General features: G+C 40.4%; 2 protein-coding genes across 16 annotated transcripts in view; one reads left to right on the top strand and one right to left on the bottom strand.

Moving 5' to 3' along the window:
- Positions 1-1,692, bottom strand: part of MIER1 (MIER1 transcriptional regulator) — a 60,411-nt gene extending 58,719 nt beyond the window's left edge. For 5 of the 15 annotated variants that reach the window (XM_027058918.2, XM_027058919.2, XM_027058922.2 and 2 more), the window contains exons 1-2: positions 1,210-1,334; positions 323-423 (exon numbers count right to left, since the gene is read on the bottom strand). Coding sequence is in view for 7 of the 15 variants with exons in the window: in XM_027058912.2 (XP_026914713.2) it covers positions 323-423; positions 1,527-1,593 (168 nt within the window). In the remaining 8 variants the exon portion in view is untranslated. Of the gene's footprint in view, positions 1-322; positions 424-1,035; positions 1,168-1,209; positions 1,335-1,526 lie in introns of those variants that run through there. The other 10 variants (XM_027058914.2, XM_027058917.2, XM_053214199.1 and 7 more) reach the window with 8 other exon arrangements.
- Positions 1,643-21,937, top strand: part of DNAI4 (dynein axonemal intermediate chain 4) — an 85,989-nt gene continuing 65,694 nt past the window's right edge. The window contains 2 exon segments of the mRNA XM_015082753.3: positions 1,643-1,850; positions 1,852-1,959. Coding sequence (XP_014938239.2) covers positions 1,792-1,850; positions 1,852-1,959 — 167 coding nt within the window. The 5' untranslated portion in view covers positions 1,643-1,791.

Genomic DNA, 21,937 nt, shown 5'->3' with positions numbered 1-21,937 from the left:
TGTTTGGTTTTTATTATTAACCCCACCTCAAAACACTTACATAGCCTTTCGGTTCTTCAAAGGACAGTCTTGTTTTTTTTCACAATTTTTACATAGGGTTTTACCTGGCGACCCCTTTTATCAGATTATCACAAACTGATTTTTTTCTTAATAGTCCTAATATTGTCGACATGTTATTTTTATCTCACCCAAACTCTGGAAATTATTGGCCCATCATCAGTTCTCAAACACTGGAATATACAGGAAGAGTAATGTAATATTTATATTACTTGAGGGAGTTTGGATTTTCCCTCCCTTAATATCCAAGTGTGCCCCTGCCTACCAGCATCACATCCGTCTCGTCTGCATTGAACCTCAACCAGTTGGTTCTTAACCACGTCCGAAACTCAGCCAGGCACTGGGAGAATCGAGCCACCACACCATCTGGATCAAAGGAAAGAGAGCCTCAGTAGTAATGAGACCAGAGATGATGATACCGCAAGCTCACCATGTCTCTAATTCTCAACCTCTCATTTTTAAAAAGATGGCCAAGAATTAGGACAAGGATCCCATGACAATTTTAGGAAAACATTAATGGGCCTTGGGTCATGCCATTTGTAAAGAAATAAAAGCGACCCAATAAATAGGTCGCCTCATTCCATCCATGATTGAAGAAAGAAGGTTCGTTCAGTCAATTCCAAGTCATCTGGGCTAAGCGGCCCCAGTAGACGGGTGAGTCTGTAACTGCACAAGCTTTTCTGCAAAATTAGGAGTTTTAGCGTTGGAGGAAGCTTTAAGGATAACTGGGGCCCAGAGAGGGGTAGTGACTCGCCCAAGGTCACACAGCAAACGAGGAGCAGAAATGGGCTCCCAGCCAGGGATCTTTCCAAGAAAAGCTGTAAAAACAAGGCCATTTCAAGGAGGGGGAGGCATCTGTCCCCAGGGATCTTCCCATCGGGCAGGAGAACCTCGTTCTTTCATATTAATGCCCTCTTCAGTCTTCCTGCCCTCCCTCATTCCCTTCAAAAAGGGCGGCTTGCCCAGGACCCTGCTCACCACGGGGACTGCAGTGCGAGCAGAAGCCTCCCAAGGGAGGGCTGGGACCGAACCCGGATCTACAGGGGAAAAGAGGCGGAGCCACAGGGGGATGGTCAGCTTAGCCCCACCCCGACCGAATTCGGGGGCCGACAGGAGAAAGGGGCGGAAGCGAACTGCGCGAGACGAACTCACACCGCAGCGGATTCCCAGCGCACCGCGGCCGCCGGGGAAGATCCGCGCCGCCGCCACCGCCAAAGCAAAAGACCGGGCTAGGACGGGGTGCGCTGTGGCGGACAGCTGCGCATGCGCCCAGAGGGGCGACGCACTCGGGGAGGGGAAGCGGGCCGGGCGCGTTCTCTCTCAGCCCCTCCCCGGAAGTTAAGGGTCTTCCGGGCGGTACTCTACGGTGGGGGAGGGGAAGGAGAGAAAGGGGACCGAGGACACTTTAGGAGCCCCTCATCCCAATCAGGACTAGGAGAGGAGAGATGGTTTATGGAGGCTGCACTTACAGCCGCTGCCGCTGCTGCCGCCGCCACCTTCACTGCTGCCGCCACCGCCTGAAGAAGCCCCATCCATCCGCCTGCAGCCGGGGAGACTCAGAACCTGGGAGGGGCCTGGGGCCCGGGCCGCCCGCCTCCTTTTTCTAGTCGTCGTCCGGGGCTTCCTCTTGCTCCACCAACCCTCTGCCCTCCCCTCCGCCTCCGCCCTCCTCCTCGGTCTCCAGCCGCCAGCCAACCGCGCGGCCGCTTGTTGAGCCAGGGTTCCTCCGTCTCCATGACGCCCGGCAAACATTCCCGAGTCTCAGCCAGAGCCGCTAACGCCGAGGGTTGGGGTACAGGGACTCCAGAAGCAGCCAGGGAAGGGGTGGCCCACCACTCCACAGCCTGTCGCAACCATGCCTATCTCTCCAGCAAACAGCCGCAAGCAACAGAACCTCTGGTTGTAAGTTCCGGCGCTAATCTTCCTGGGTCTCGGAGGAAGCCCCTTTAGATCCAGTCTCTTAGTGCGTCTGGGTTCAGTCATCCCTCGAAGCTCTCATACCGCAGTGTCGCCTTCCGTGGCCTAGTACAGCCTTTTTGAACCCCCTACTGCTGTGCTTGCTCTACGGGAAAGACCTACTTTGTTTAGAACCGCTCCTCCTCCTAGCATTCCTGGGGTGGTTTTTCCGGTCTGCCGGGTCAAGCTTGTTGCCCCCATTCAATCCTCAGCTTCAGTGAGCCAGAGGACTGAACTTTACTAATGCTCTGTCGTCGAAGTTTTTTCCTGCTTCCTCATGCTATCGTGCTTTTAAAACCCATTCCTGCTAATGTTCTGCCATTTCTGCAACACTTGAACGAGAGGTTGGAGAAGAGCACACAACTCTGTGGACTTGTTTCGCTTACAACTTCAAATGGTTCTTTAGTGCTGCCCAGCAATTGCACTAAAGTTTTCTGATTCATCCATTCTCCCACACTTCCGGACCACTTTTGTTCTCTTCTCAGACCTTCAGCATCTCTCCTCCAATCTCCACTAGCTCAGCTAATCTTTAATAGAACTTGTTGAAAGTTCTTGGGGGAGATCCTTACATTCTCTCCAGAATATGGTTCTCAGGGTCTTTTTTCCATTCCACCACAACACCAAAATAGTTTGCGTGAAGGTCAACAATAGGCGTGCATCCAAATGCAATGGCCATTCCTCAGTTTCTTCTTAACCCTCCTACTTCTCAAGTTTTGAATCACTTCGTTTAGTTTCTTGGACACCAGCCCTCCCTAGTTCTCTCTTTGGTTTATGGCTACTTGTTTTCAAATTACTTCGCTGGTGGTAACTTTTCTTCTTTTCATATCTAAATACTGGAGTGTTGCTGGGGTCAGTTTTTAAACACCTTTTTTTTCACTATTGCGTTATGCCTTTAAAAATCACCTATATACTAATGACTCACAAGTTTATATTTCTAGCCAGCACCTCTTCCAAAATCCAGACTTTAAAACAATCAATGTCTGCACTTAGAAGTTAATAGGCATCTCCAAATTTATATGCAAAACTAATCCCCCCCAACCCCTTATGTATTTTGCAGTCTTTGACATTTCAGTAAATGAGAGTTTCCACTCTTCCAATTACACAATAAACAACCTTGGAGTTTCCCTTGACTTCATTAATGCCCCACTCCATCAGCAGATTCTATCATTTCTACCTGCAAAATAAATCGAGACTACCTCCCTAATGTAAGTCCCTATCACATCACAGTAACCACCTAAATGGTCTTCTAATACCCCAAACTTAGTAATCACTGTGGCTCTTCTCAAAACCCTCCAGTTTTTCTATGTGAGTAAAAAGCTCATGTCATTACAGACCCACAGGATCTCACCTTGGACCCTTTCCTTTGGCTCATTGTTTCACAGCAATGTAAGGCACATTATTTTCCCATTTTAAGGCTTATGCATTTGCTGTTCTTTGGTATATTGCACCCCCAGTTAGTCTCATGACTCACATTTCCTTCACCTGTCACCTTAACAAAAAATCCTTCTCAGGGCGCCTGGATGGCTCAGTCAAGCGTCTGACTTTTGATTTCAGCTCAGGTCATGATCTCATGGTTCATGGGTTCCAGCCACAAGAGGTTTCTCTCTCGCTCTCTCTCCCCTTCTCCCTCTCTCCTGCCCCTCCCCCACTTATGTGCACGTTCTGTCTCTCAAAGCTAAAACATTTTTTTTAATCCACCTGTCATAAAATAATAATATTTCTAATTACCAATATATCCAGTTCCTCAACCTTGGGTAAACTTATCCATAAAACTTATCCCTCCTTCGTATATGATACACTTTTTCATTATTCTGTCTTCACCCAAATTGTCGAACTCCATGGAGCAGGCATTTTTGTTTTGTTCACTGCTATTGCCTTCAATGAAGAAGGCACTCAATAAGTATTTGCTGACTGAACCTAATATTGGTTACTGCTCATCCTGTCTGATTTTTGTTTTACTTGTAGGTATGGAAATCTGAAAGTAAAATTGTGTTGAATTCATGTGAATTTTTTTAAAAAGTCTTGTAACTCTCATAGTAGCTGAGAGGATTAGAAAAATTCTCTTGGGAATTTCTTACATAATGACAAATTCGTAGGAAATTACCTATTAAGGAAAGAATCAGGTGGGAGATGGGAAGTAGTATAATCTTCATTTTTTGAGATAGCCAGCTTACCCAATTAAAGCAAAATTTCATAGACTTTAAAGTTTACAACCATTGGTTTGACCAGTAACCAATGTTATTTCTCATCTTTCTCCTTTTAGGACTTAATCCTGAACTTCAAAAGAATCTCATAAAACATGTATTTACCAATTTTCCATTTTCTCCAGTTTTTCCTATATTAGATCTTCTCTATTAGCTTAGGAATATGAGCTAGGAATATGAGAAACAACCACTGTTTCTTCAATGCTTTTATCCCACTTCTCTGCCTAGTTCCTCCATTCTCCTTTCTTACATGTTCATTCATTTCCTTTTGATTCTTTCTTAGAGTTTTCATGTTATCCACTTTTTCTATTAGAGTCCTCAGCATATTTTTTTAAGTTTATTTATTTATTTTGACAGAGAGAGAATCCCAAGCAGGCTCCACGCTGTCAGCATAGAGCTTGTTGTGGGGCTCAATCCCACAAACTGTGAGATCATTACCTGAGCCAAAATCAAGAGTTGGACCCTTAACCGAATGAGCTACCCAGGTGCCCCTAGAGTCCTTAGCATATTAATCATAATTATTTTAAATTCCTATTCTTGACAATTCTGAAATCTCTGCCATATCTTAGTCTGGCTGTAATGCTTGCTTTGTTTTTTCAGACTGTTCTTTGTCCCTTTGATATGCTTTGTAATTTTTTGTTGAAAACGAACATGTTGCATCAGGTAATATGAACTGAGGAAAATAAGCCTTTAATGTGAGATTTTGTGTCTATCTGACTGGAAATTGGGCTGTGTGGTGGGTTTTTGAGGCTTCAATTTCCTCTGGTGTCCTTGTTTTTGTCTCCTCTGTGTTTTAGGTTTCCCTAGAGACTCCTTCATAGAGTCTGAGCCTTGCATTTCTTTCCATTCCAGTCCCCTGTTACTGTACAGGTGACCTCTTGGTGTGGTGATAAGATGTTGGGGGGAGAGGAAGTGTTCTATAATCCCATGATTAGTCTTAGTCTTTTAGTGGGCGTTTGTCCCTTCACTGTGACCTTCATAAGTGTTTCTCAGATTTTTTTTCCTTAGGTGGAACAAGAAGTCTAGAGGTCTTGGAGTTGTGTATTTCCTTCCCCCCACATTGGTTAGGCTCTGATAAAATAGTTTTCCTTGAGGGCAGGCCTTTGTTAAGGAAAACTGAACATTCTGAGTATATTTTAGAATAGTTATGCCCTATCTCCCTGCTGAAATTATTAGGGAGTTTTTCTCTGATCATCCCAAGAGCCCAATGAGTCTCATGGTGGGCCTCCGTGTGAGGCTGGGCCCTCAGGAATTTTTACCTTTCAAATTAGTCTACACTCAGTCTCCAGCAATTAGTCAGTTATCCTTTAAGTTTTCCTACCATTTGCTGGCCCTAGTTGCAAAGTTTCTACTCTCAGTAAATTGTGATTCTCTGTTTTCTCCTGCCTGTCCAACTTTCAGGCCAGTGGTTTGCCTATAAACTACATGATGGATCTGAAAAACCTGTTGATTTTCAGTTTGCTAAGCTTTTTTCTTGTTATAAAAATAAGATTGATGACTTTTGTGGTCTTTACATGTTGGACCAGAACATCTATGTTCGCTTTTCAACCCTTGCGATCTGTTGTCTCCATTTCTGTACAGAAACTATTCAAAGGTCAATAATGAGTTATCTAAAGGTTTCAAAAGTCACCAAATTCAATGGGCTTTCTTAACTTCTACCTCTCTGCAGCATCTGACAGTATTGATCTTCCTCAATAAATTTAAGTTATCCCTGAACTTTACTGGTTCAAATACCTCTTTTCTGATTTCTTTTACTATCTCCAGTTTCTCCCCTTGGTTCTATTACCTTCTTTTTATGCCTTTAGGTTTTTATTTTGGGACTCAGTTCATTTCTTATCATCTCCATACAGAGATTCTCAAATCTGAATCTCCAGCTTTCACTTCTATTCCTTAAAATTCACTTTACTCTTGCATTTATAACTGCTACCAGATGGCTCCATCAAGATATCACTGATATCTAATATGAACATGTCTACAATTTAACTTCTTATTGTGTTTTAGAAGTAAAGAGTAATTTAGGGGCACCTGGGTGATTCAGTCGGTTAAGTATCTGACTTCAGCTTAGGTCATGATCTTGCAGTCTGTGATTTTGAGCCCTGCATCGGGCTCTGTGCTGACAGCTCAGAGCCTGGAGCCTGCTTCAGATTCTGTGTCTCCCTCTCTCTCTGCCCCTCCCCCGTTCACACTCTATCTCTCTGTGGCTCAAAAATAATAAATAAATATTAAAAAAAAAAGTGAAGACTAATTTAATCATCACCTTAACTCAATGAGATAGGTACTATTATTAACCTTAATTTACAAATAAACAGATTAATAGATGGGTGAGTTTGAGCATTTAAATTGACCTTTGAGGGGCGCCTGGATGGCTCAGTCGGTTGAGTGTCCGACTTCGGCTCAGGTCATGATCTCACGGTCCATGAGTTCGAGTCCCACGTCGGGCTCTGTGCTGACTGCTCAGAGCCTGGAGCCTGTTTCAGATTCTGTGTCTCCCTCTCTCTCTGACCCTCCCCCGTTCATGTTCTGTCTCTCTCTGTCTCAAAAATAAATAAACATTAAAAAAAAAATTTAAATTGACCTTTGAGTTTTAGTTTTCTTATTTGTAAAACATGACTATTAAATATCTTACAAGTTATTATAAGAATTGAACTAGAGAATATAGATGGAAGTTCTTTGAAATTTAAATTTTAAGTAGTATTGTTATTATCTGTTACCAATTCTGATCAGTTCTGTATCTGCTGTCTTTTAAGGGTGCCTGAGTTATGTTTTAATCAGGTATGTAAGACACTTTGACAGGGAAATAACTATTATGAGGGGAGAAATTTTTTTACATACTCATGGATCCCTAGAAACAGGATACATGGCATGCCATGCCACACAGGGGACCACATGGGAAAGCACAAGAGCCAGTCTGGAGGTAGAACAAGCAAGAAGAAATATGGGCACGAACCTTTATTGTGGTTTCTGTGGGAAGAACAGACAAAGAATAAGCAGGTTTACAATGAGCTCATTTAAATAATTTCAGAAGGCTCTGGTTATAGGGACTATCTCTAATTGTCTGATTCCTGTCCCAAGGGTGATTAGGGCAGGTGGATAGTGGCCCAGAGAATGAGATCTCCGTGACAGCCTGATAAAGGTTATTAAGGGTTTAGGCTCTGGATTGGTTGGTTTGTATAAGGGTGCTTATAAGTGAGCCCTTACTGTGTACAGGCATCCATTAGCCTTGGGAGGGGCATTCCCTCCAGGATGAACAAGTTCTTAGATGTCAAAGCATCAAAATGCAAAGATAAAAAGACATGCTTAATACATGGTATATGTTGTATTTGTTTTATTTCTACATCTGCCACCTGTGTTAAACCTTGATTACTTCTCACTTGGACTATTCCCATAGCATCTTAACTAATGATCTTACTTCTAGTATGTGCTGCATAGAGCTAAATTTTTCTGAAGCATAGTTTAAGTCACTTTACTCTTATGCTTAAAAACCTTCGAAGACACTCTCTTGCTTGTGTAAAAAATTCCAGACTTAGCCTGGCTGTTTTACTTTTATAAAGGTTAACTTTGTTTTCCTTCATGTATTTAATTGAATCATTTAAGATTCCCTGTATATACCACATGCTTTTCTACCTTCATTGTTCACAAAGATTTTTCCTCAGGGTGCATTTTTCATTTTGCTCCAATGCCTTTGTCCCCCTTCACCTCCACCCGCACCAAACACAAACACACATTTATATGCACACCCCAAATATGTCTTTGGAATCCCACTTAACAATTCAAGACCTAACTCAGATGTCACTCATAATTTCTCTGTTCAAACCTCTCAGCCAAAGTCATCTTAATACAACTCTCATTTCATCTTCTGTGTACTTCTTTTGAGGCAAATACAATTTCGTACTTGATTATAATCATATACACGTTTTATTTCTTTTATTAGACTATAAGTTCCTTAGGGTCTATATCTGATTCATATTGTATCTTTGCCAGTGTTTAGCACAGGGCCTTATGTATAGCAAGTGTTCTATAAATAACTGGAATGAATGGAAGAAATTTATTTGGTTTAGGTTGGAATTACCATCATTTCAAGAATGAAATCCTGTCATTTGCAGCAACGTGGATAGAACTGGAGGGTATTATGCTAAGTGAAATAAGTCAGAGAAAGATACATATCATATGTTTTTCCTCATGTGGAACTTGAGAAAGTTAACAGAAGACCATGGGAGAAGAGAAGGAGAAAAAAGTTACAGAAAGGGAGGGAGGCAAACCATGAGACTCTTAAATACAGAGAACAAACAGGGTTGATGGGGTGGGGGAGGAGGGCAGGAAAGGGGAAAATGGGTGATGGCTATTGATCAGGGCACTTGAGACGAGCACTGGGTGTTGTATGGTTGTATGTAAGCGATGAATCATGGGAATCTACCCCCAAAACCAAGAACACACTGTATACATTATATGTTAGCCAACTTGACAATAAATTATATTAAAAAAAAATTACCATCATCCCATTAAACTAAGAAGGGGCTAAAACAGAAACTTTTTCACAAGCCACACCTACTTTTCTTTTTGTGGTTATTTCATAGATTTGTGTATATGTAGTATGTTTTTAATGTCATTTGCCTCTGTTTACATGGAAGTGATCATCAGGAGTTCTTTCTACAGATACCAATTGAATGCCTTACATTTTTCAGTTATTGCCCTACATAATGAAGTTACAGGAGTCAAAACAAACTAGGTCCCTGCTTCAGGAAACTCCAGAATGTGCAGCTGTACATGACCACTTGTATTATGACTCTATTTTCAGGTGTAGTGGCTTTCAAAGTGGTTACCTCTTCCCGAAATCTCAAAGTGGTTATCTTCTCTAATTTGCCTCTATTGAAATGTCTATTTTCTAATGTAGTTAGAGATATACCACAGATTTTTTTAAGCGTTTATTTTTCAGAGAGAGAAAGTACGCATGTGCATGCAAGCAGGGGATGCGTAGAGCGAGAGAGGGGGACAGAGGATCCAATGCAGGATCCATGCTGATAGCAGAATGCCAGATGTGGGGCTTGAACTCACAAACCATGAGACCATGACCTGAGGTGAAGTTGGACCCTTAAACCAACTGAGCCACCCAGGTGCCCCATACCATAAATTTCTAACATAATTGGCTACAGGTACTTCTTTTAATTTCTTTCAAAAAGTGGTCTGTATTTTCTGATTGCCTATCAGGCAGAGAGCTAATAGCTGGACCTGAAATTATGGACATGATAAACATGGTTCCTTCCCATAAAACTTAGAATGTGGAGATTTGGGGGGTCACTGATAATGCTCTCATAAGATCCCAGTGACTACCTAATTGATAGATATAACATCATTCACTAATTCCTTTCTATTGGGGTCCTATGGGGAATAAAAGAGGAAGAACTGATTTATGAGTAAGTGTGATATTTCATTATGCATCTATTCAGTTTGAGATGTCTTATAGATATTTAGCTAGAGCCACCCAGTAGGCTGGTAAACATCTGAGTATGAAGATTGAATGTTTTGAGTTAGATATAATGATTTATTCAACAAATATTTATTAAGCAGCTACTATGTGTTGAGTACTATTGTAGGCATTAGGGATATAGCAGGGAACAAAACAGACCCAAATTTAAAAAAAAAAATTTTTTTTTAATTTTTTATATGAAATTCATTGTCAAATTGGTTTCCATACAACACCGAGTGCTCATCCCAAAAGGTGCCCTCCTCAATGCCCATCATCCACTTTCCCCTCCCTCCCACCCCCCATCAACCCTCAGTTTAGTCTCAGTTTTTTAGAGTCTCTTATGGTTTGGCTCTCTCCCTAACTTTTTTTTTTCTTCCCTTCCCCCTCCCCCATGATCTTCTGTTAAGTTTCACAGGATCCACGTAAGAGTGAAAACATATGGTATCTGTCTTTCTCTGTATGGCTTATTTCACTTAGCATCACACTCTCCAGTTCCATCCACGTTGCTACAAAAGGCCATATTTCATTCTTTCTCATTGCCAAGTAGTATTCCATTGTGTTTATAAACCACAGTTTATCCATTCATAGGCTCTTCCCATAATTTGGCTATTGTTGAAAGTGCTGCTATAAACATTGGGGTACAAGTGCCCCTATGCATCAGCACTCCTGTATCCCTTGGGTAAATTCCTAGCAGTGCTATTGCTGGGTCATAGGGTAGATCTATTTTTAACTTTTTGAGGAACCTCCACACTGTTTTCCAGAGTGGCTGCACCAATTTGCATTCCCACCAACAGTACAAGAGGGTTCCCGTTTCTCCACATCCTCTCCAGCATCTATAGTCTCCTGATTTGTTCATTTTGGCCACTCTGACTGGCGTGAGGTGGTATCTCAGTGTGGTTTTGATTTGTATTTCCCTGAAGAGGAGTGACGTTGAGCATCTTTTCATGTGCCTGTTGGCCATCTGGATGTCTTCGTTAGAGAAGTGTCTATTCATGTTTCTGCCCATTTCTTCACTGGATTATTTGTTTTTCAGGTGTGGACTTTGGTGAGCTCTTTATAGATTTTGGATACTAGCCCTTTGTCCGATATGTCATTTGCAAATATCTTTTCCCATTCCGTTGGTTGCCTTTTAGTTTTGTTGATTGTTTGCTGTGCAGAAGCTTTTTATCTTCATGAGGTCCCAATAGTTCATTTTTGCTTTTAATTCCCTTGCCTTTGGAGATGTGTCAAGTAAAAAATTGCTGCGACTGAGGTCAGAGAGGTTTTCTCCTGCTTTCTCCTCTAGGGTTTTGATGGTTTTCTGTCTCACATTCAGGTCCTTTATCCATTTTGAGTTTATTTTTGTGAATGGTGTAAGAAAGTGGTCTAGTTTCACTCTTCTGCATGTTGCTGCCCAGTTCTTCCAGCACCATTTGTTAAAGAGACCGTCTTTTCTCCATTGGATATTCTTTCCTGCTTTGTCAAAGATTACTTGGCCATACTTTTGTGGGTCCAATTCTGGAGTCTCTATTCTATTCCATTGGTCTATGTGTCTGTTTCTGTGCCAATACCATGCCCATGCTGTCTTGATGATTACAGCTTTGTAGTAGAGGCTAAAGTCTGGGATTGTGATGCCTCCCACTTTGGTCTTCTTCCATATTACTTTGGCTATTCGGGGTCTCTTGTGGTTCCCTACAAATTTTAGGATTGCTTGTTCTAGCTTCGAGAAGAATGCTGGTGCCATTTTTAATTTTTTTTTTTAAATCTTTATTTATTTTTGAGAGAGAGAGAGAGACAGAGCACAAGCAGAGGAGGAACACAGAGAGAGGGAGACACAGAATCTGAAGCAGGCTCCAGGCTCTGAGCTGTCAGCACAGAGCCCAACACGGGGCTTGAACTCATGAACTGTGAGATCATGACCTGAGTCAAAGTCAGATGCTTAGCCAACTGAGCCACCCAGGTGCCCCTGAACAAACCCAAATTTTGACCCCCATGGAACTTAAATTCTATGGAGTGGGGAGACAGCTAATTCATAAGATACATAAGTAAAAGATGCATTATGTTGTATAAGTCCTATGGAGAAAAATAAAGCAAGGGGATATGAAATATTTAAGAGGAGGAGTATTTGACATTTTAGATAGAGGAGCCAGGGAAGGTCACACTAAGAAGGTGATTTTAAGTAAAGACCTTCGAAGAAAGGATGCTAAACATGTTTATTTATTGGGAAAAGCATTTCGGGTAAAGAGGATAGCAAGGACAAAGGCTCTGACAAGGAAATACACCTGCCAATATCAAGGATGCCATTGTGACTAGAGTAAAGTATATAAGGGAGAGAATATTGAACATAAAGTCAGAGACCTAACTGGATGCATGTAGGACTTTTTAGGTCATAGTGAGGACTTAGGCTTTTACTCTGAATGAAATGGTAAATAAATGGAGGGTTTTAAGCAGAGCAGTGACATGATCTAATTTGTGTTTTAAGGGATCACTCTGGTTGCCATGTGGCGAATGGACTTCAAGGGACTGATGTTAAGCAAGAAGATGAGTTAGAAGGCTACTGCAACAATCCAAGAGAGATAGGATAGTTATTTGTACCAGGATGGTGGCAACAAAGAAGATAACAAAATGGTTGGATTTGGGATATATTTTGAAGTTTTTTCACCTGAGCAACTGAAAGAATCACATTATCTTTGACAAAAAGGGAGGGAGACTGCAAGAGAAGTAGGTTTGTTGGACAGGGTGAGGGCGAGATTGTCAGAAGCTCAATTTTGGACATGCTAATTTTGAGTCTGAGATGTCAAGTAAGGAGATGGGTATATAGGTCTAGGGTTCAGAGGATATAGGTACAGTTAGAGATATATATTTGGGAGTCATTATCATATAGATGGTTTATAAATCATGCATTGGATGAGTTCACCTAGGCTATGAGTATAGACAGAAATAGGAAGAGCCCAAGGATGAACACTGCAGAAAAAGTAGAAGGAAAACCGGATAAGGAAAGTGTCCTGCAATCCAAGTTAAAAAAAAAAAAAAAAAGTCAAAGAACAAAGAAGGAGCAGTGTAAATTCTGCTGGAAAGTAAGATGAGAACATTGGCATTAATATTGTGGAAGTGACTGGACCTCGGTAAGCGTTCTTTTGGTGGAATGATAAGGGCTAAAACCTGACTGGATCAGGTTCAAGAGAATATAAATGGAGGGATATTAGAAACAAAAAGTATAGGGGTGCCTGGGTGGGTCAGTCAGTTGAGCTTCCCACTCTTGATCTCAGCTTGGGACATGGTCCCAGGGTTGTGGGATCAAGCCCTGCATCAGGATCTGCACAGAGTGTGGAGGCTGCTTACGATTCTCTCTCCTTCTGCCCCTCTCCCCTACTCACACGTGCTCTGTGTCTCTCTCTCTCAAATAAATGAATACGTTAATTAATTAATTACTTTATTAAAAAAAGAGAAACAATAAGTACAAATTGTTCTTTCAAAGGAGTTGCTATAATTAAAGGAAAGATGAATGAATGGTAACTGGAGAGGTAGATGGAATCAAGAGAAATTTTTTAAGATAAGAAAAGAATAGCATGTTTACATGCTGAAAGGAATAATCCAATAGACTGAGAAAAGTTTATGATGCATGAGAGAATTACTAGAGCAATGTCCTTGAATAGGCAGGAAGAAATGGAATTTAGTACAGGAGTAGAGAAATTGACCTAAGCTGGAATCATAGGTAATTTGTCCAGAGTAGGAAGAGAAAAATAGGGAATGTAGACATAAATATAGACAGGTGCATAGTTGTGACCGTGGCAATATTTGAAAGTTACCTGATTAGCTCATTTTTCTCATTTAATAAGCTGAAAGTAAAAATGGGAGAGGAAATGTTGATATTCAAGGAGAGAGAAGTATGAAATAGTGACCTCAGAAGGTGTACTAAAAAATGAACCAAAAAAAAGATGCAGTATGATTGCTGGCACATTAAGGGCACACTTTATTTTTTTTTTCCATCTGGAAGTACTTTATTTTTTTTATTTTATTGTTTTTAATTTACATCCAAATTAGTTAGCATATAGTGGAACAATGATTTCAGGAGTAGATTCCTTAATGCTCCTTACCCATTTAGCCCATCCCCCCTCCCACAACCCCTCCAGTAACCCTCTGTTTGTTCTCCGTATTTAAGAGTCTCTTATATTTTGTCCCCCTCCCTGTTTTTCTGTTATTTTTGTTTCCCTTCCCTTATGTTCATCTGTCTTGTCTCTTAAAGTCCTCGTATAAGTGAAGTCATATGACACTTGTCTTTCTCTGGCTAATTTTACTTAGCATAATACCCTCCAGTTCCATCCACGTAGTTGCAAATGGCAAGATTTCATTCTTTTTAATCGCCAAGTAATACTATGTATATATATATATATATACACACACACACACCACATCTCTATCCATTCATCCATCGATGGACATTTGGGCTCTTTCCATACTTTGGCTATTGTTGATAGTACTGCTATAAACATGGGGGTGCATGTGTCCCTTTGAAACAGCACACCTGTATCCCTTGGATAAATGCCTTGTAGTATAATTGCTGGGTCGTAGGGTAGTTCTATTTTTAGTTTTTTGAGGAACTGCCATACTGTTTTCCAGAGTGGCTACACCAGCTTGCATTCCCACCAACAATGCAAAAGAGACCCTCTTTCTCTGCATCCTTGCCAACATCTGTTGTTGCCTGAGTTGTTAATGTTAGCCATTCTGACAGGTGTGAGGTGATATCTCATAGTGGTTTTTATTTGTATTTCCCTGATGAGTGATATTGAGCATTTTTTCACGTGTCAGTTGGCCATCTGTATGTCTTCTTTGGAGAAGTGTCTATTCATGTCTTTTGCCCATTTCTTCATTCAATTATTTGTTTTTTGGGTGTTGAGTTTGATAAGTTCTTTATAGATTTTGGATACTAACTCTTTATCTGATATGTCGTTTGCAAATATCTTCTCCCATGCCGGTTGCCTTTTAGTTTTGCTGATTGTTTCCTTCGCTGTGCAGAAGATTTTATTTTGATGAGATCCCAGTAGTTCACTTTTGCTTTTGTTTCCCTTGCCTCTGGAGATGTGTTGAGTAAGAAGTTGCTGTGGCTGGGGATGCAGGGCTGGTTCAACATTCGCAAATCAATCAACATGATACCTCACATTAATAAAAGAAAAGATAAGAACCATATGATCCTGTCAATCGATGCAGAAAAGGCCTTTGACAAAATCCAGCACCCTTTCTTAATAAAAACCCTTGAGAAAGTCGGGATAGAAGGAACATACTTAAAGATCATAAAAGCCATTTATGAAAAGCCCACAGCTAACATCATCCTCAATGGGGAAAAACTGAGAGCTTTTTCCCTGAGATCAGGAACATGACAGGGATGCCCACTCTCACTGCTGTTGTTTAACATAGTATTGGAAGTTCTAGCATCAGCAATCAGACAACAAAAGGAAATCAAAGGCATCCAAATTGGCAAAGATGAAGTCAAGCTTTCGCTTTTTGCAGATGACATGATATTATACATGGAAAATCCGATAGACTCCACCACAAGTCTGCTAGAACTGATACATGAATTCAGCAAAGTTGCAGGATACAAAATCAATGTACAGAAATCAGTTGCATTCTTATACACTAACAATGAAGCAACAGAAAGACAAATAAAGAAACTGATCCCATTCACAATTGCACCAAGAAGCATAAAATACCTAGGAATAAATCTAACCAAAGATGTAAAAGATCTGTATGCTGAAAACTATAGAAAGCTTATGAAGGAAATTGAAGAAGATATAAAGAAATGGAAAGACATTCCCTGCTCATGGATTGGAAGAATAAATATTGTCAAAATGTCAATACTACCCAAAGCTATCTACACATTCAATGCAATCCCAATCAAAATAGCACCAGCATTCTTCTCGAAACTAGAACAAGCAATTCTAAAATTCATATGGAACCACAAAAGGCCCCGAATAGCCAAAGTAATTTTGAAGAAGAAGACCAAAGCAGGAGGCATCACAATCCCAGACTTTAGCCTCTACTACAAAGCTGTAATCATCAAGACAGCATGGTATTGGCACAAAAACAGACACATAGACCAATGGAATAGAATAGAAACCCCAGAACTAGACCCACAAACGTATGGCCAACTAATCTTTGACAAAGCAGGAAAGAATATCCAATGGAAAAAAGACAGTCTCTTTAACAAATGGTGCTGGGAGAACTGGACAGCAACATGCAGAAGGTTGAAACTAGACCACTCTCTCACACCATTCACAAAAATAAACTCAAAATGGATAAAGGACCTGAATGTGAGACAGGAAACCATCAAAACCCTCGAGGAGAAAGCAGGAAAAGACCTCTCTGACCTCAGCCGTAGCAATCTCTTACTTGACACATCCCCAAAGGCAAGGGAATTAAAAGCAAAAATGAATTACTGGGACCTTATGAAGATAAAAAGCTTCTGCACAGCAAAGGAAACAACCAACAAAACTAAAAGGCAACCAATGGAATGGGAAAAGATATTTGCAAATGACATATCGGACAAAGGGCTAGTATCCAAAATCTATAAAGAGCTCACCAAAGTCCACACCCGAAAAACAAATAACCCAGTGAAGAAATGGGCAGAAAACATGAATAGACACTTCTCTAAAGAAGACATCCAGATGGCCAACAGGCACATGAAAAGATGCTCAACGTCGCTCCTTATCAGGGAAATACAAATCAAAACCACACTGAGATACCACCTCACGCCAGTCAGAGTGGCCAAAATGAACAAATCAGGAGACTATAGATGCTGGAGAGGATGTGGAGAAACGGGAACCCTCTTGCACTGTTGGTGGGAATGCAAATTGGTGCAGCCGCTCTGGAAAACAGTGTGGAGGTTCCTCAAAAAGTTAAAAATAGACCTACCCTATGACCCAGCAATAGCACTGCTAGGAATTTACCCAACGGATACAGGAGTACTGATGCATAGGGGCACTTGTACCCCAATGTTTATAGCAGCACTCTCAACAATAGCCAAATTGTGGAAAGAGCCTAAATGTCCATCAACTGATGAATGGATAAAGAAATTGTGGTTTATATACACAATGGAGTACTACATGGCAATGAGAAAAAACGAAATATGGCCCTTTGCAGCAACGTGGATGGAACTGGAGAGTGTGATGCTAAGTGCAATAAGCCATACAGAGAAAGACAGATACCATATATTTTCACTCTTATGTGGATCCTGAGAAACTTAACAGAAACCCATGGAGGAGGGGAAGGAAAAAAAAAAAAAGAGGTTAGAGTGGGAGAGAGCCAAAGCATAAGAGACTCTTAAAAACTGAGTACAAACTGAGGGTTGATCGGGGGTGGGAGGGAGGGGAGGGTGGGTGATGGGTATTGAGGAGGGCACCTTTTGGGATGAGCACTCGGTGTTGTATGGAAACCAATTTGACAATAAATTTCAATTATTGAAAAAAAAACAATAAAAATAAAGTACTTTCAAAAGAAAAAAAAAAAAAGAAGTTGCTGCGGCTGAGATCAAAGAGGTTTTTGCCTGCTTTCTCCTCGAGGATTTTGATGGCTCCCTGTCTTACATTTAGGTCTTTCATCCATTTTGAGTTTATTTTTGTGTGTGGCGTAAGAAAGTGGTCCAGATTCATTCTTCTGCATGTTGCTGTCCAGTTTTCTAAGCACCACTTGCTGAAGAGACTGTCTTTATTCTGTTGGATATTCTTCCCTGATTTGTCAAAGATTAGTCGGCCATACGTTTGTGGGTCCATTTCTGGGTTCTCTATTCTGTTCCATTGATCTGAGTGTCTGTTCTTGTGCCAGTACCATACTGTCTTGATGATTACAGCTTTGTAGTATAGCTTGAAGTCCAGGATTGTGATGCCTCCTGCTTTGGTTTTCTTTTTCAAGATTGCTTTGGGTATTCTGGGTCTTTTCTGGTTCCATACAAATTTTAGGATTATTTGTTCTAGCTCTGTGAAGAATTCTGGTGTTATTTTGATAGGGATTGCATTGAATATGTAGCTTGCTTTGGGTAGTATTGACATTTTAACAATATTTGTTCTTCCTATCCAGAATCATGTAATCTTTTTCCATTTTTTTGTGTCTTCTTCAATTTCTTTCATAAGTTTCCTATAGTTTTCAGTGTATAGATTTTTCACTTCTTTCATTAGATTTATTCCTAGGTATTTTATGGTTTTTTGTGCAGCTGTAAATGGGATCGACTCCTTGATTTCTCTTTCTGTTGTTTCATTGTTGGTGAATAGAATGCACCGATTTCTGTGCATTGATTTTATATCTGGCAACTTTGCTGAATTCATGATTCAGTTCTAGCAGTTTTTTGGTGGAATCTTTTGGGTTTTCCATATAGAGTATCATGTCATCTGCGAAGAGTGAAAGTTTGACCTCCTCCTGGCGGATTTGGATGCCTTTTATTTCTTTGTGTTGTCTGATTGCAGAGGCTAAGACTTCCAATACTATGTTGAATAACAGTGGTGAGAGTGGACATCCCTGTCTTGTTCCTGACCTTAGGGGGAAAGCTCTGTTTTTCCCCATTGAGGATGATATTAACGGTGGGTTTTTCATATATGACTTTTACAATCTTGAGGTATGATCCTTCTATCCCTACTTTCTTGAAGGTTTTTATCAAGAAAGCATGCTGTATTTTGTCAAATACTTTCTCTGCATCTATTGAGAGGATCATATGGTTCTTGTCCTTTCTTCTATTGATGTGATGAAGCATGTTAATTGTTTTGTGGATATTGAGCTAGCCCTGCATCCCAGGTATAAATCCCACTTGGTCGTGGTGAATAATTTTTTTAATGTATTGTTGGATCGGTTGGCTAATATCTTATTGAGGATTTTTGCATCCATGTTTGTCAGGGAAATTGGTCTATAGTTCTTTTTTTTAGTGGGGTCTCTGTCTGGTTTTGGAATCGAGGTAATCCTGGCCTTGAAAGAGTTTGGAAGTTTTCCTTCCATTTCTATTTTTTGGAACAGCTTCAAGAGAATAGGTGTTAACTCTTCCTTAAATGTTTGGTAGAATTCCCCTGGAAAGCTATCTGGCCCTGGACTCTTGGTTTTTGGGAGATTTTTAATTACTAATTCAATTTCTTTACTGGTTATGGGTCTGTTCAAATTTTCTATTTCTTCCTGTTTCAGTTTTGGTAATGCATATGTTTCTAGGAATTTGTCAATTTCTTTCAGATTGCCAATTTTATTGGCATATAATTGCTCATAATATTCTCTTATTATTGTTTTTATTTCTGTGTTGGTTGTGATCTCTCCTCTTTCATTCTTGATTTTATTTATTTGGGTCCTTTCCTTTTTCTTTTTGATCAAACTGGCTAGTGGTTTAGCTATTTTTAATTCTTTCAAAGAACCAGCTTCTGGTTTCATTGATCTGTTCTACTGGGTTTTTTGTGTTTGTTTGTTTCAAAAGCATTAATTTCTGCTCTAATCTTTATTATTTCCTGTCTTCTGCTGGTTTTGGGTTTTATTTGCTGTTCTTTTTCCAGCTCTTTAAGGCGTAAGGTTAGGTTGTGTATCTGAGAGCTTTCTTTCTTCTTTAGGAAGCCCTGGATTGCTATGTACTTTCCTCTTATGACTGTCTTTGCTGCATCCCAGAGGTTTTGGGTTGTGGTGTTATCATTTTCATTGGCTTCCATATACTTTTTAATTTTAAGGACACACTTTAAAGCAAAAATCCATAAAGTGAGACCTGGCATCATGGTTGGATGTTTTTTCTCCAGCTTCTTTTAGCTGTACAGGTTGAATTAAAACATAGTGTATTAAAGAAAATTACAGGTATAGTAAGGTCAACAGATCAGGAAGTGATTGCCATTGAAAAAAATAGTTTATTACTCATAGTTTCCAAGAGGAGAGGGCAGGCAATGCTACAGGGGGCTACATCGGGAAGCAGTGTGGTTAGCCACCAGGCAGAGGGAAAGGGAGAAACTGTGGGCCCATCTCTATTGTGCTTTTGGTGGGAAGGTAGAGGTGAGACATGGTGAACAGGCTTAAGCTGGACTAGTTTTAATCATTTCAGTGGGATCTGGAACCTAGGGACCATCCCAAGTTGTCTGGTACCTGGCTATAGGGTGATTAGGGAAGATATATAGTGGCCCATAGTGTGAGAGCCTGATAAGAGAGATGGTTGGGGATAGACTAGTTCACATTGGAAAATTGTACCCCTGGGAGAGAAAGGAGTGACAAGGAGTCGGGAAACCAAGGCACAGTAACTTGAGCATATCAGTTTGTCCAGAACAAGACATATTGGGCCTATACATTTATGGCAAATGATAAAACATCAGGTTTACCCGAAGCTAGAAACATGGTTGATACACAGGTGCAAGGCTCAACATAAGAAGATGATTTGAATGGGTCATAGTTTTGGTTTTGCAGCAAATACAGTGAATTTAAAAAAGGAAAAGGAAAAGGAAGATGAGAATGTAAGTAAAGATTATAATACAGGCATACCTCATTTTATTGCACTTCACTGTATGGCACTTTGTTGATACTGTGTACTTTACAGATTGAAGGTTTCTGGCAACCCTGTGTTGAGCTTGTCTTATTGGCGCCATTTGTCAAACAACATTTGCTCACTTTTTGGCACTGTGTCACATTTCAGTAATTCTTACAATATTTCAAACTTTTTTATTATTGTATTTCTTATCATGAACTGTATCCATGATTATTACTCACTGAAAGCTCAGATGATAGTTAACATTTTTTAGCAATAAAGTATTTTTTTTTATTTTTCAATGTTTATTTTTTTGAGAGAGAGAGCGAGAGACAGAGTGCAAGCAGGGTAGGGGCAAAGAGAGAGGGAGACACAGAATCTGAAGCAGGCTCCAAGCTCTGAGCTGTCAGCACAGAGCCTGACGTGGGGCTCGAACTCACAAACCATGAGATCATGACAAGAGCCGAAGTCAGAAGCTTAAATGACTGAGCCACCCAGGCGCCCCTGCAATAAAGTATTTTTTAATTAAGATATGTACGGGGTGCCTGGGTGGCGCAGTCAGTTGGGCGTCCGACTTCAGCCAGGTCACGATCTCGCGGTCTGTGAGTTCGAGCCCCGCGTCGGGCTTTGGGCTGATGGCTCAGAGCTTGGAGCCTGTTTCCGATTCTGTGTCTCCCTCTCTCTCTGCCCCTCCCCCGTTCATGCTCTGTCTCTCTCTGTCCCAAAAATAAATAAACGTTGAAAAAAAAATTTAATAAAAAAATTAAGATATGTACGTTGTGTTCTTAGACATAATGGTATTGCACATTTAATAGACTATAGTGTAAACATAACTTTTATATGCACTAGGAAACCAAAAAAATTCATTTTACTCACTTTATTGTGATACTTGCTTTATTGTGGTAGCCTGGAACTGAACCTGCAATATCTCCGAGGTATGTCAATAATTAACTATGGCTTATATTTATTAACTGTAAGCTCAGGAGAGAAGAGATTGCATGAGAGGGATGGGGAAGGGAGTAAACATGGTAGATAGAATCAAGGACTCTAAGGTGACAATGGAGTTGAAGGGAGTTGAGTAAAGTTGTTTGAATTTGGGTATTCAGAGGGTGTATAAGGTGGAAAAAAAAGGAAGTGATAGTTGACCTTGCCCTTAGCAATGGGATGACCATGTATGACCATTGGAATAAATAGCTGACATAGCAAGGAGGGCTAGATCATGTATGTGAGAAGGCTTCAAGTTATTAAGAAGCCATAACATTAAAAGGATTACCTTCATGGATATTGAAATACTCAAGAATTATGCCAGAAGTAATATTTGAGAGAGAGTCAGTAATTTAGGATATAAAATCTTCAGGGGATGGAAGAAAGGAGGTAGTAGTGGTAATGATAGACTTCCATAAGGAAGTGGAATAGAAGTAGTCATTGAAACTATGGATGTTGGTAAATTTACTCAGGGATAGTGTGTGTGTGTGTGTGGAGAGAGAGAGAGCAAACTAATAACTGGGGTTTGAGCTTAAGTGTAATCTTTAAAAGAGGAAACTAATAAAGGAGAAATAAAATGGGAGGACTAGCTTTTGTAAGGATAGGGCAAAAGGTCAAAGAGAAAGAAAATCCAAGTTGAATATAATGGTAAAAGAGTTATTCAATTAGTGAGTTGTAGATTCTGGATTAAATAGAGATGAGAAACCTAAAAGGTACAAATTAGTCCAAAATGGAAGGGTCAGGTGGTTAGAGGTCCCAAGGAGGTTGAAAAATAAGAGACAGTGATGTCCCAGAAGAGGGAAGAGTTAACTGTCAGATGCTACAAAGATAAGTACT

This window comes from Acinonyx jubatus, chromosome C1 (assembly GCF_027475565.1).
Source record: "Acinonyx jubatus isolate Ajub_Pintada_27869175 chromosome C1, VMU_Ajub_asm_v1.0, whole genome shotgun sequence".
Lineage (NCBI taxonomy): Eukaryota > Metazoa > Chordata > Mammalia > Carnivora > Felidae > Acinonyx > Acinonyx jubatus.
The sequence above is the reverse complement of the archived record's forward strand: the minus strand, read 5'-3'. Positions and strand labels throughout refer to the sequence as shown.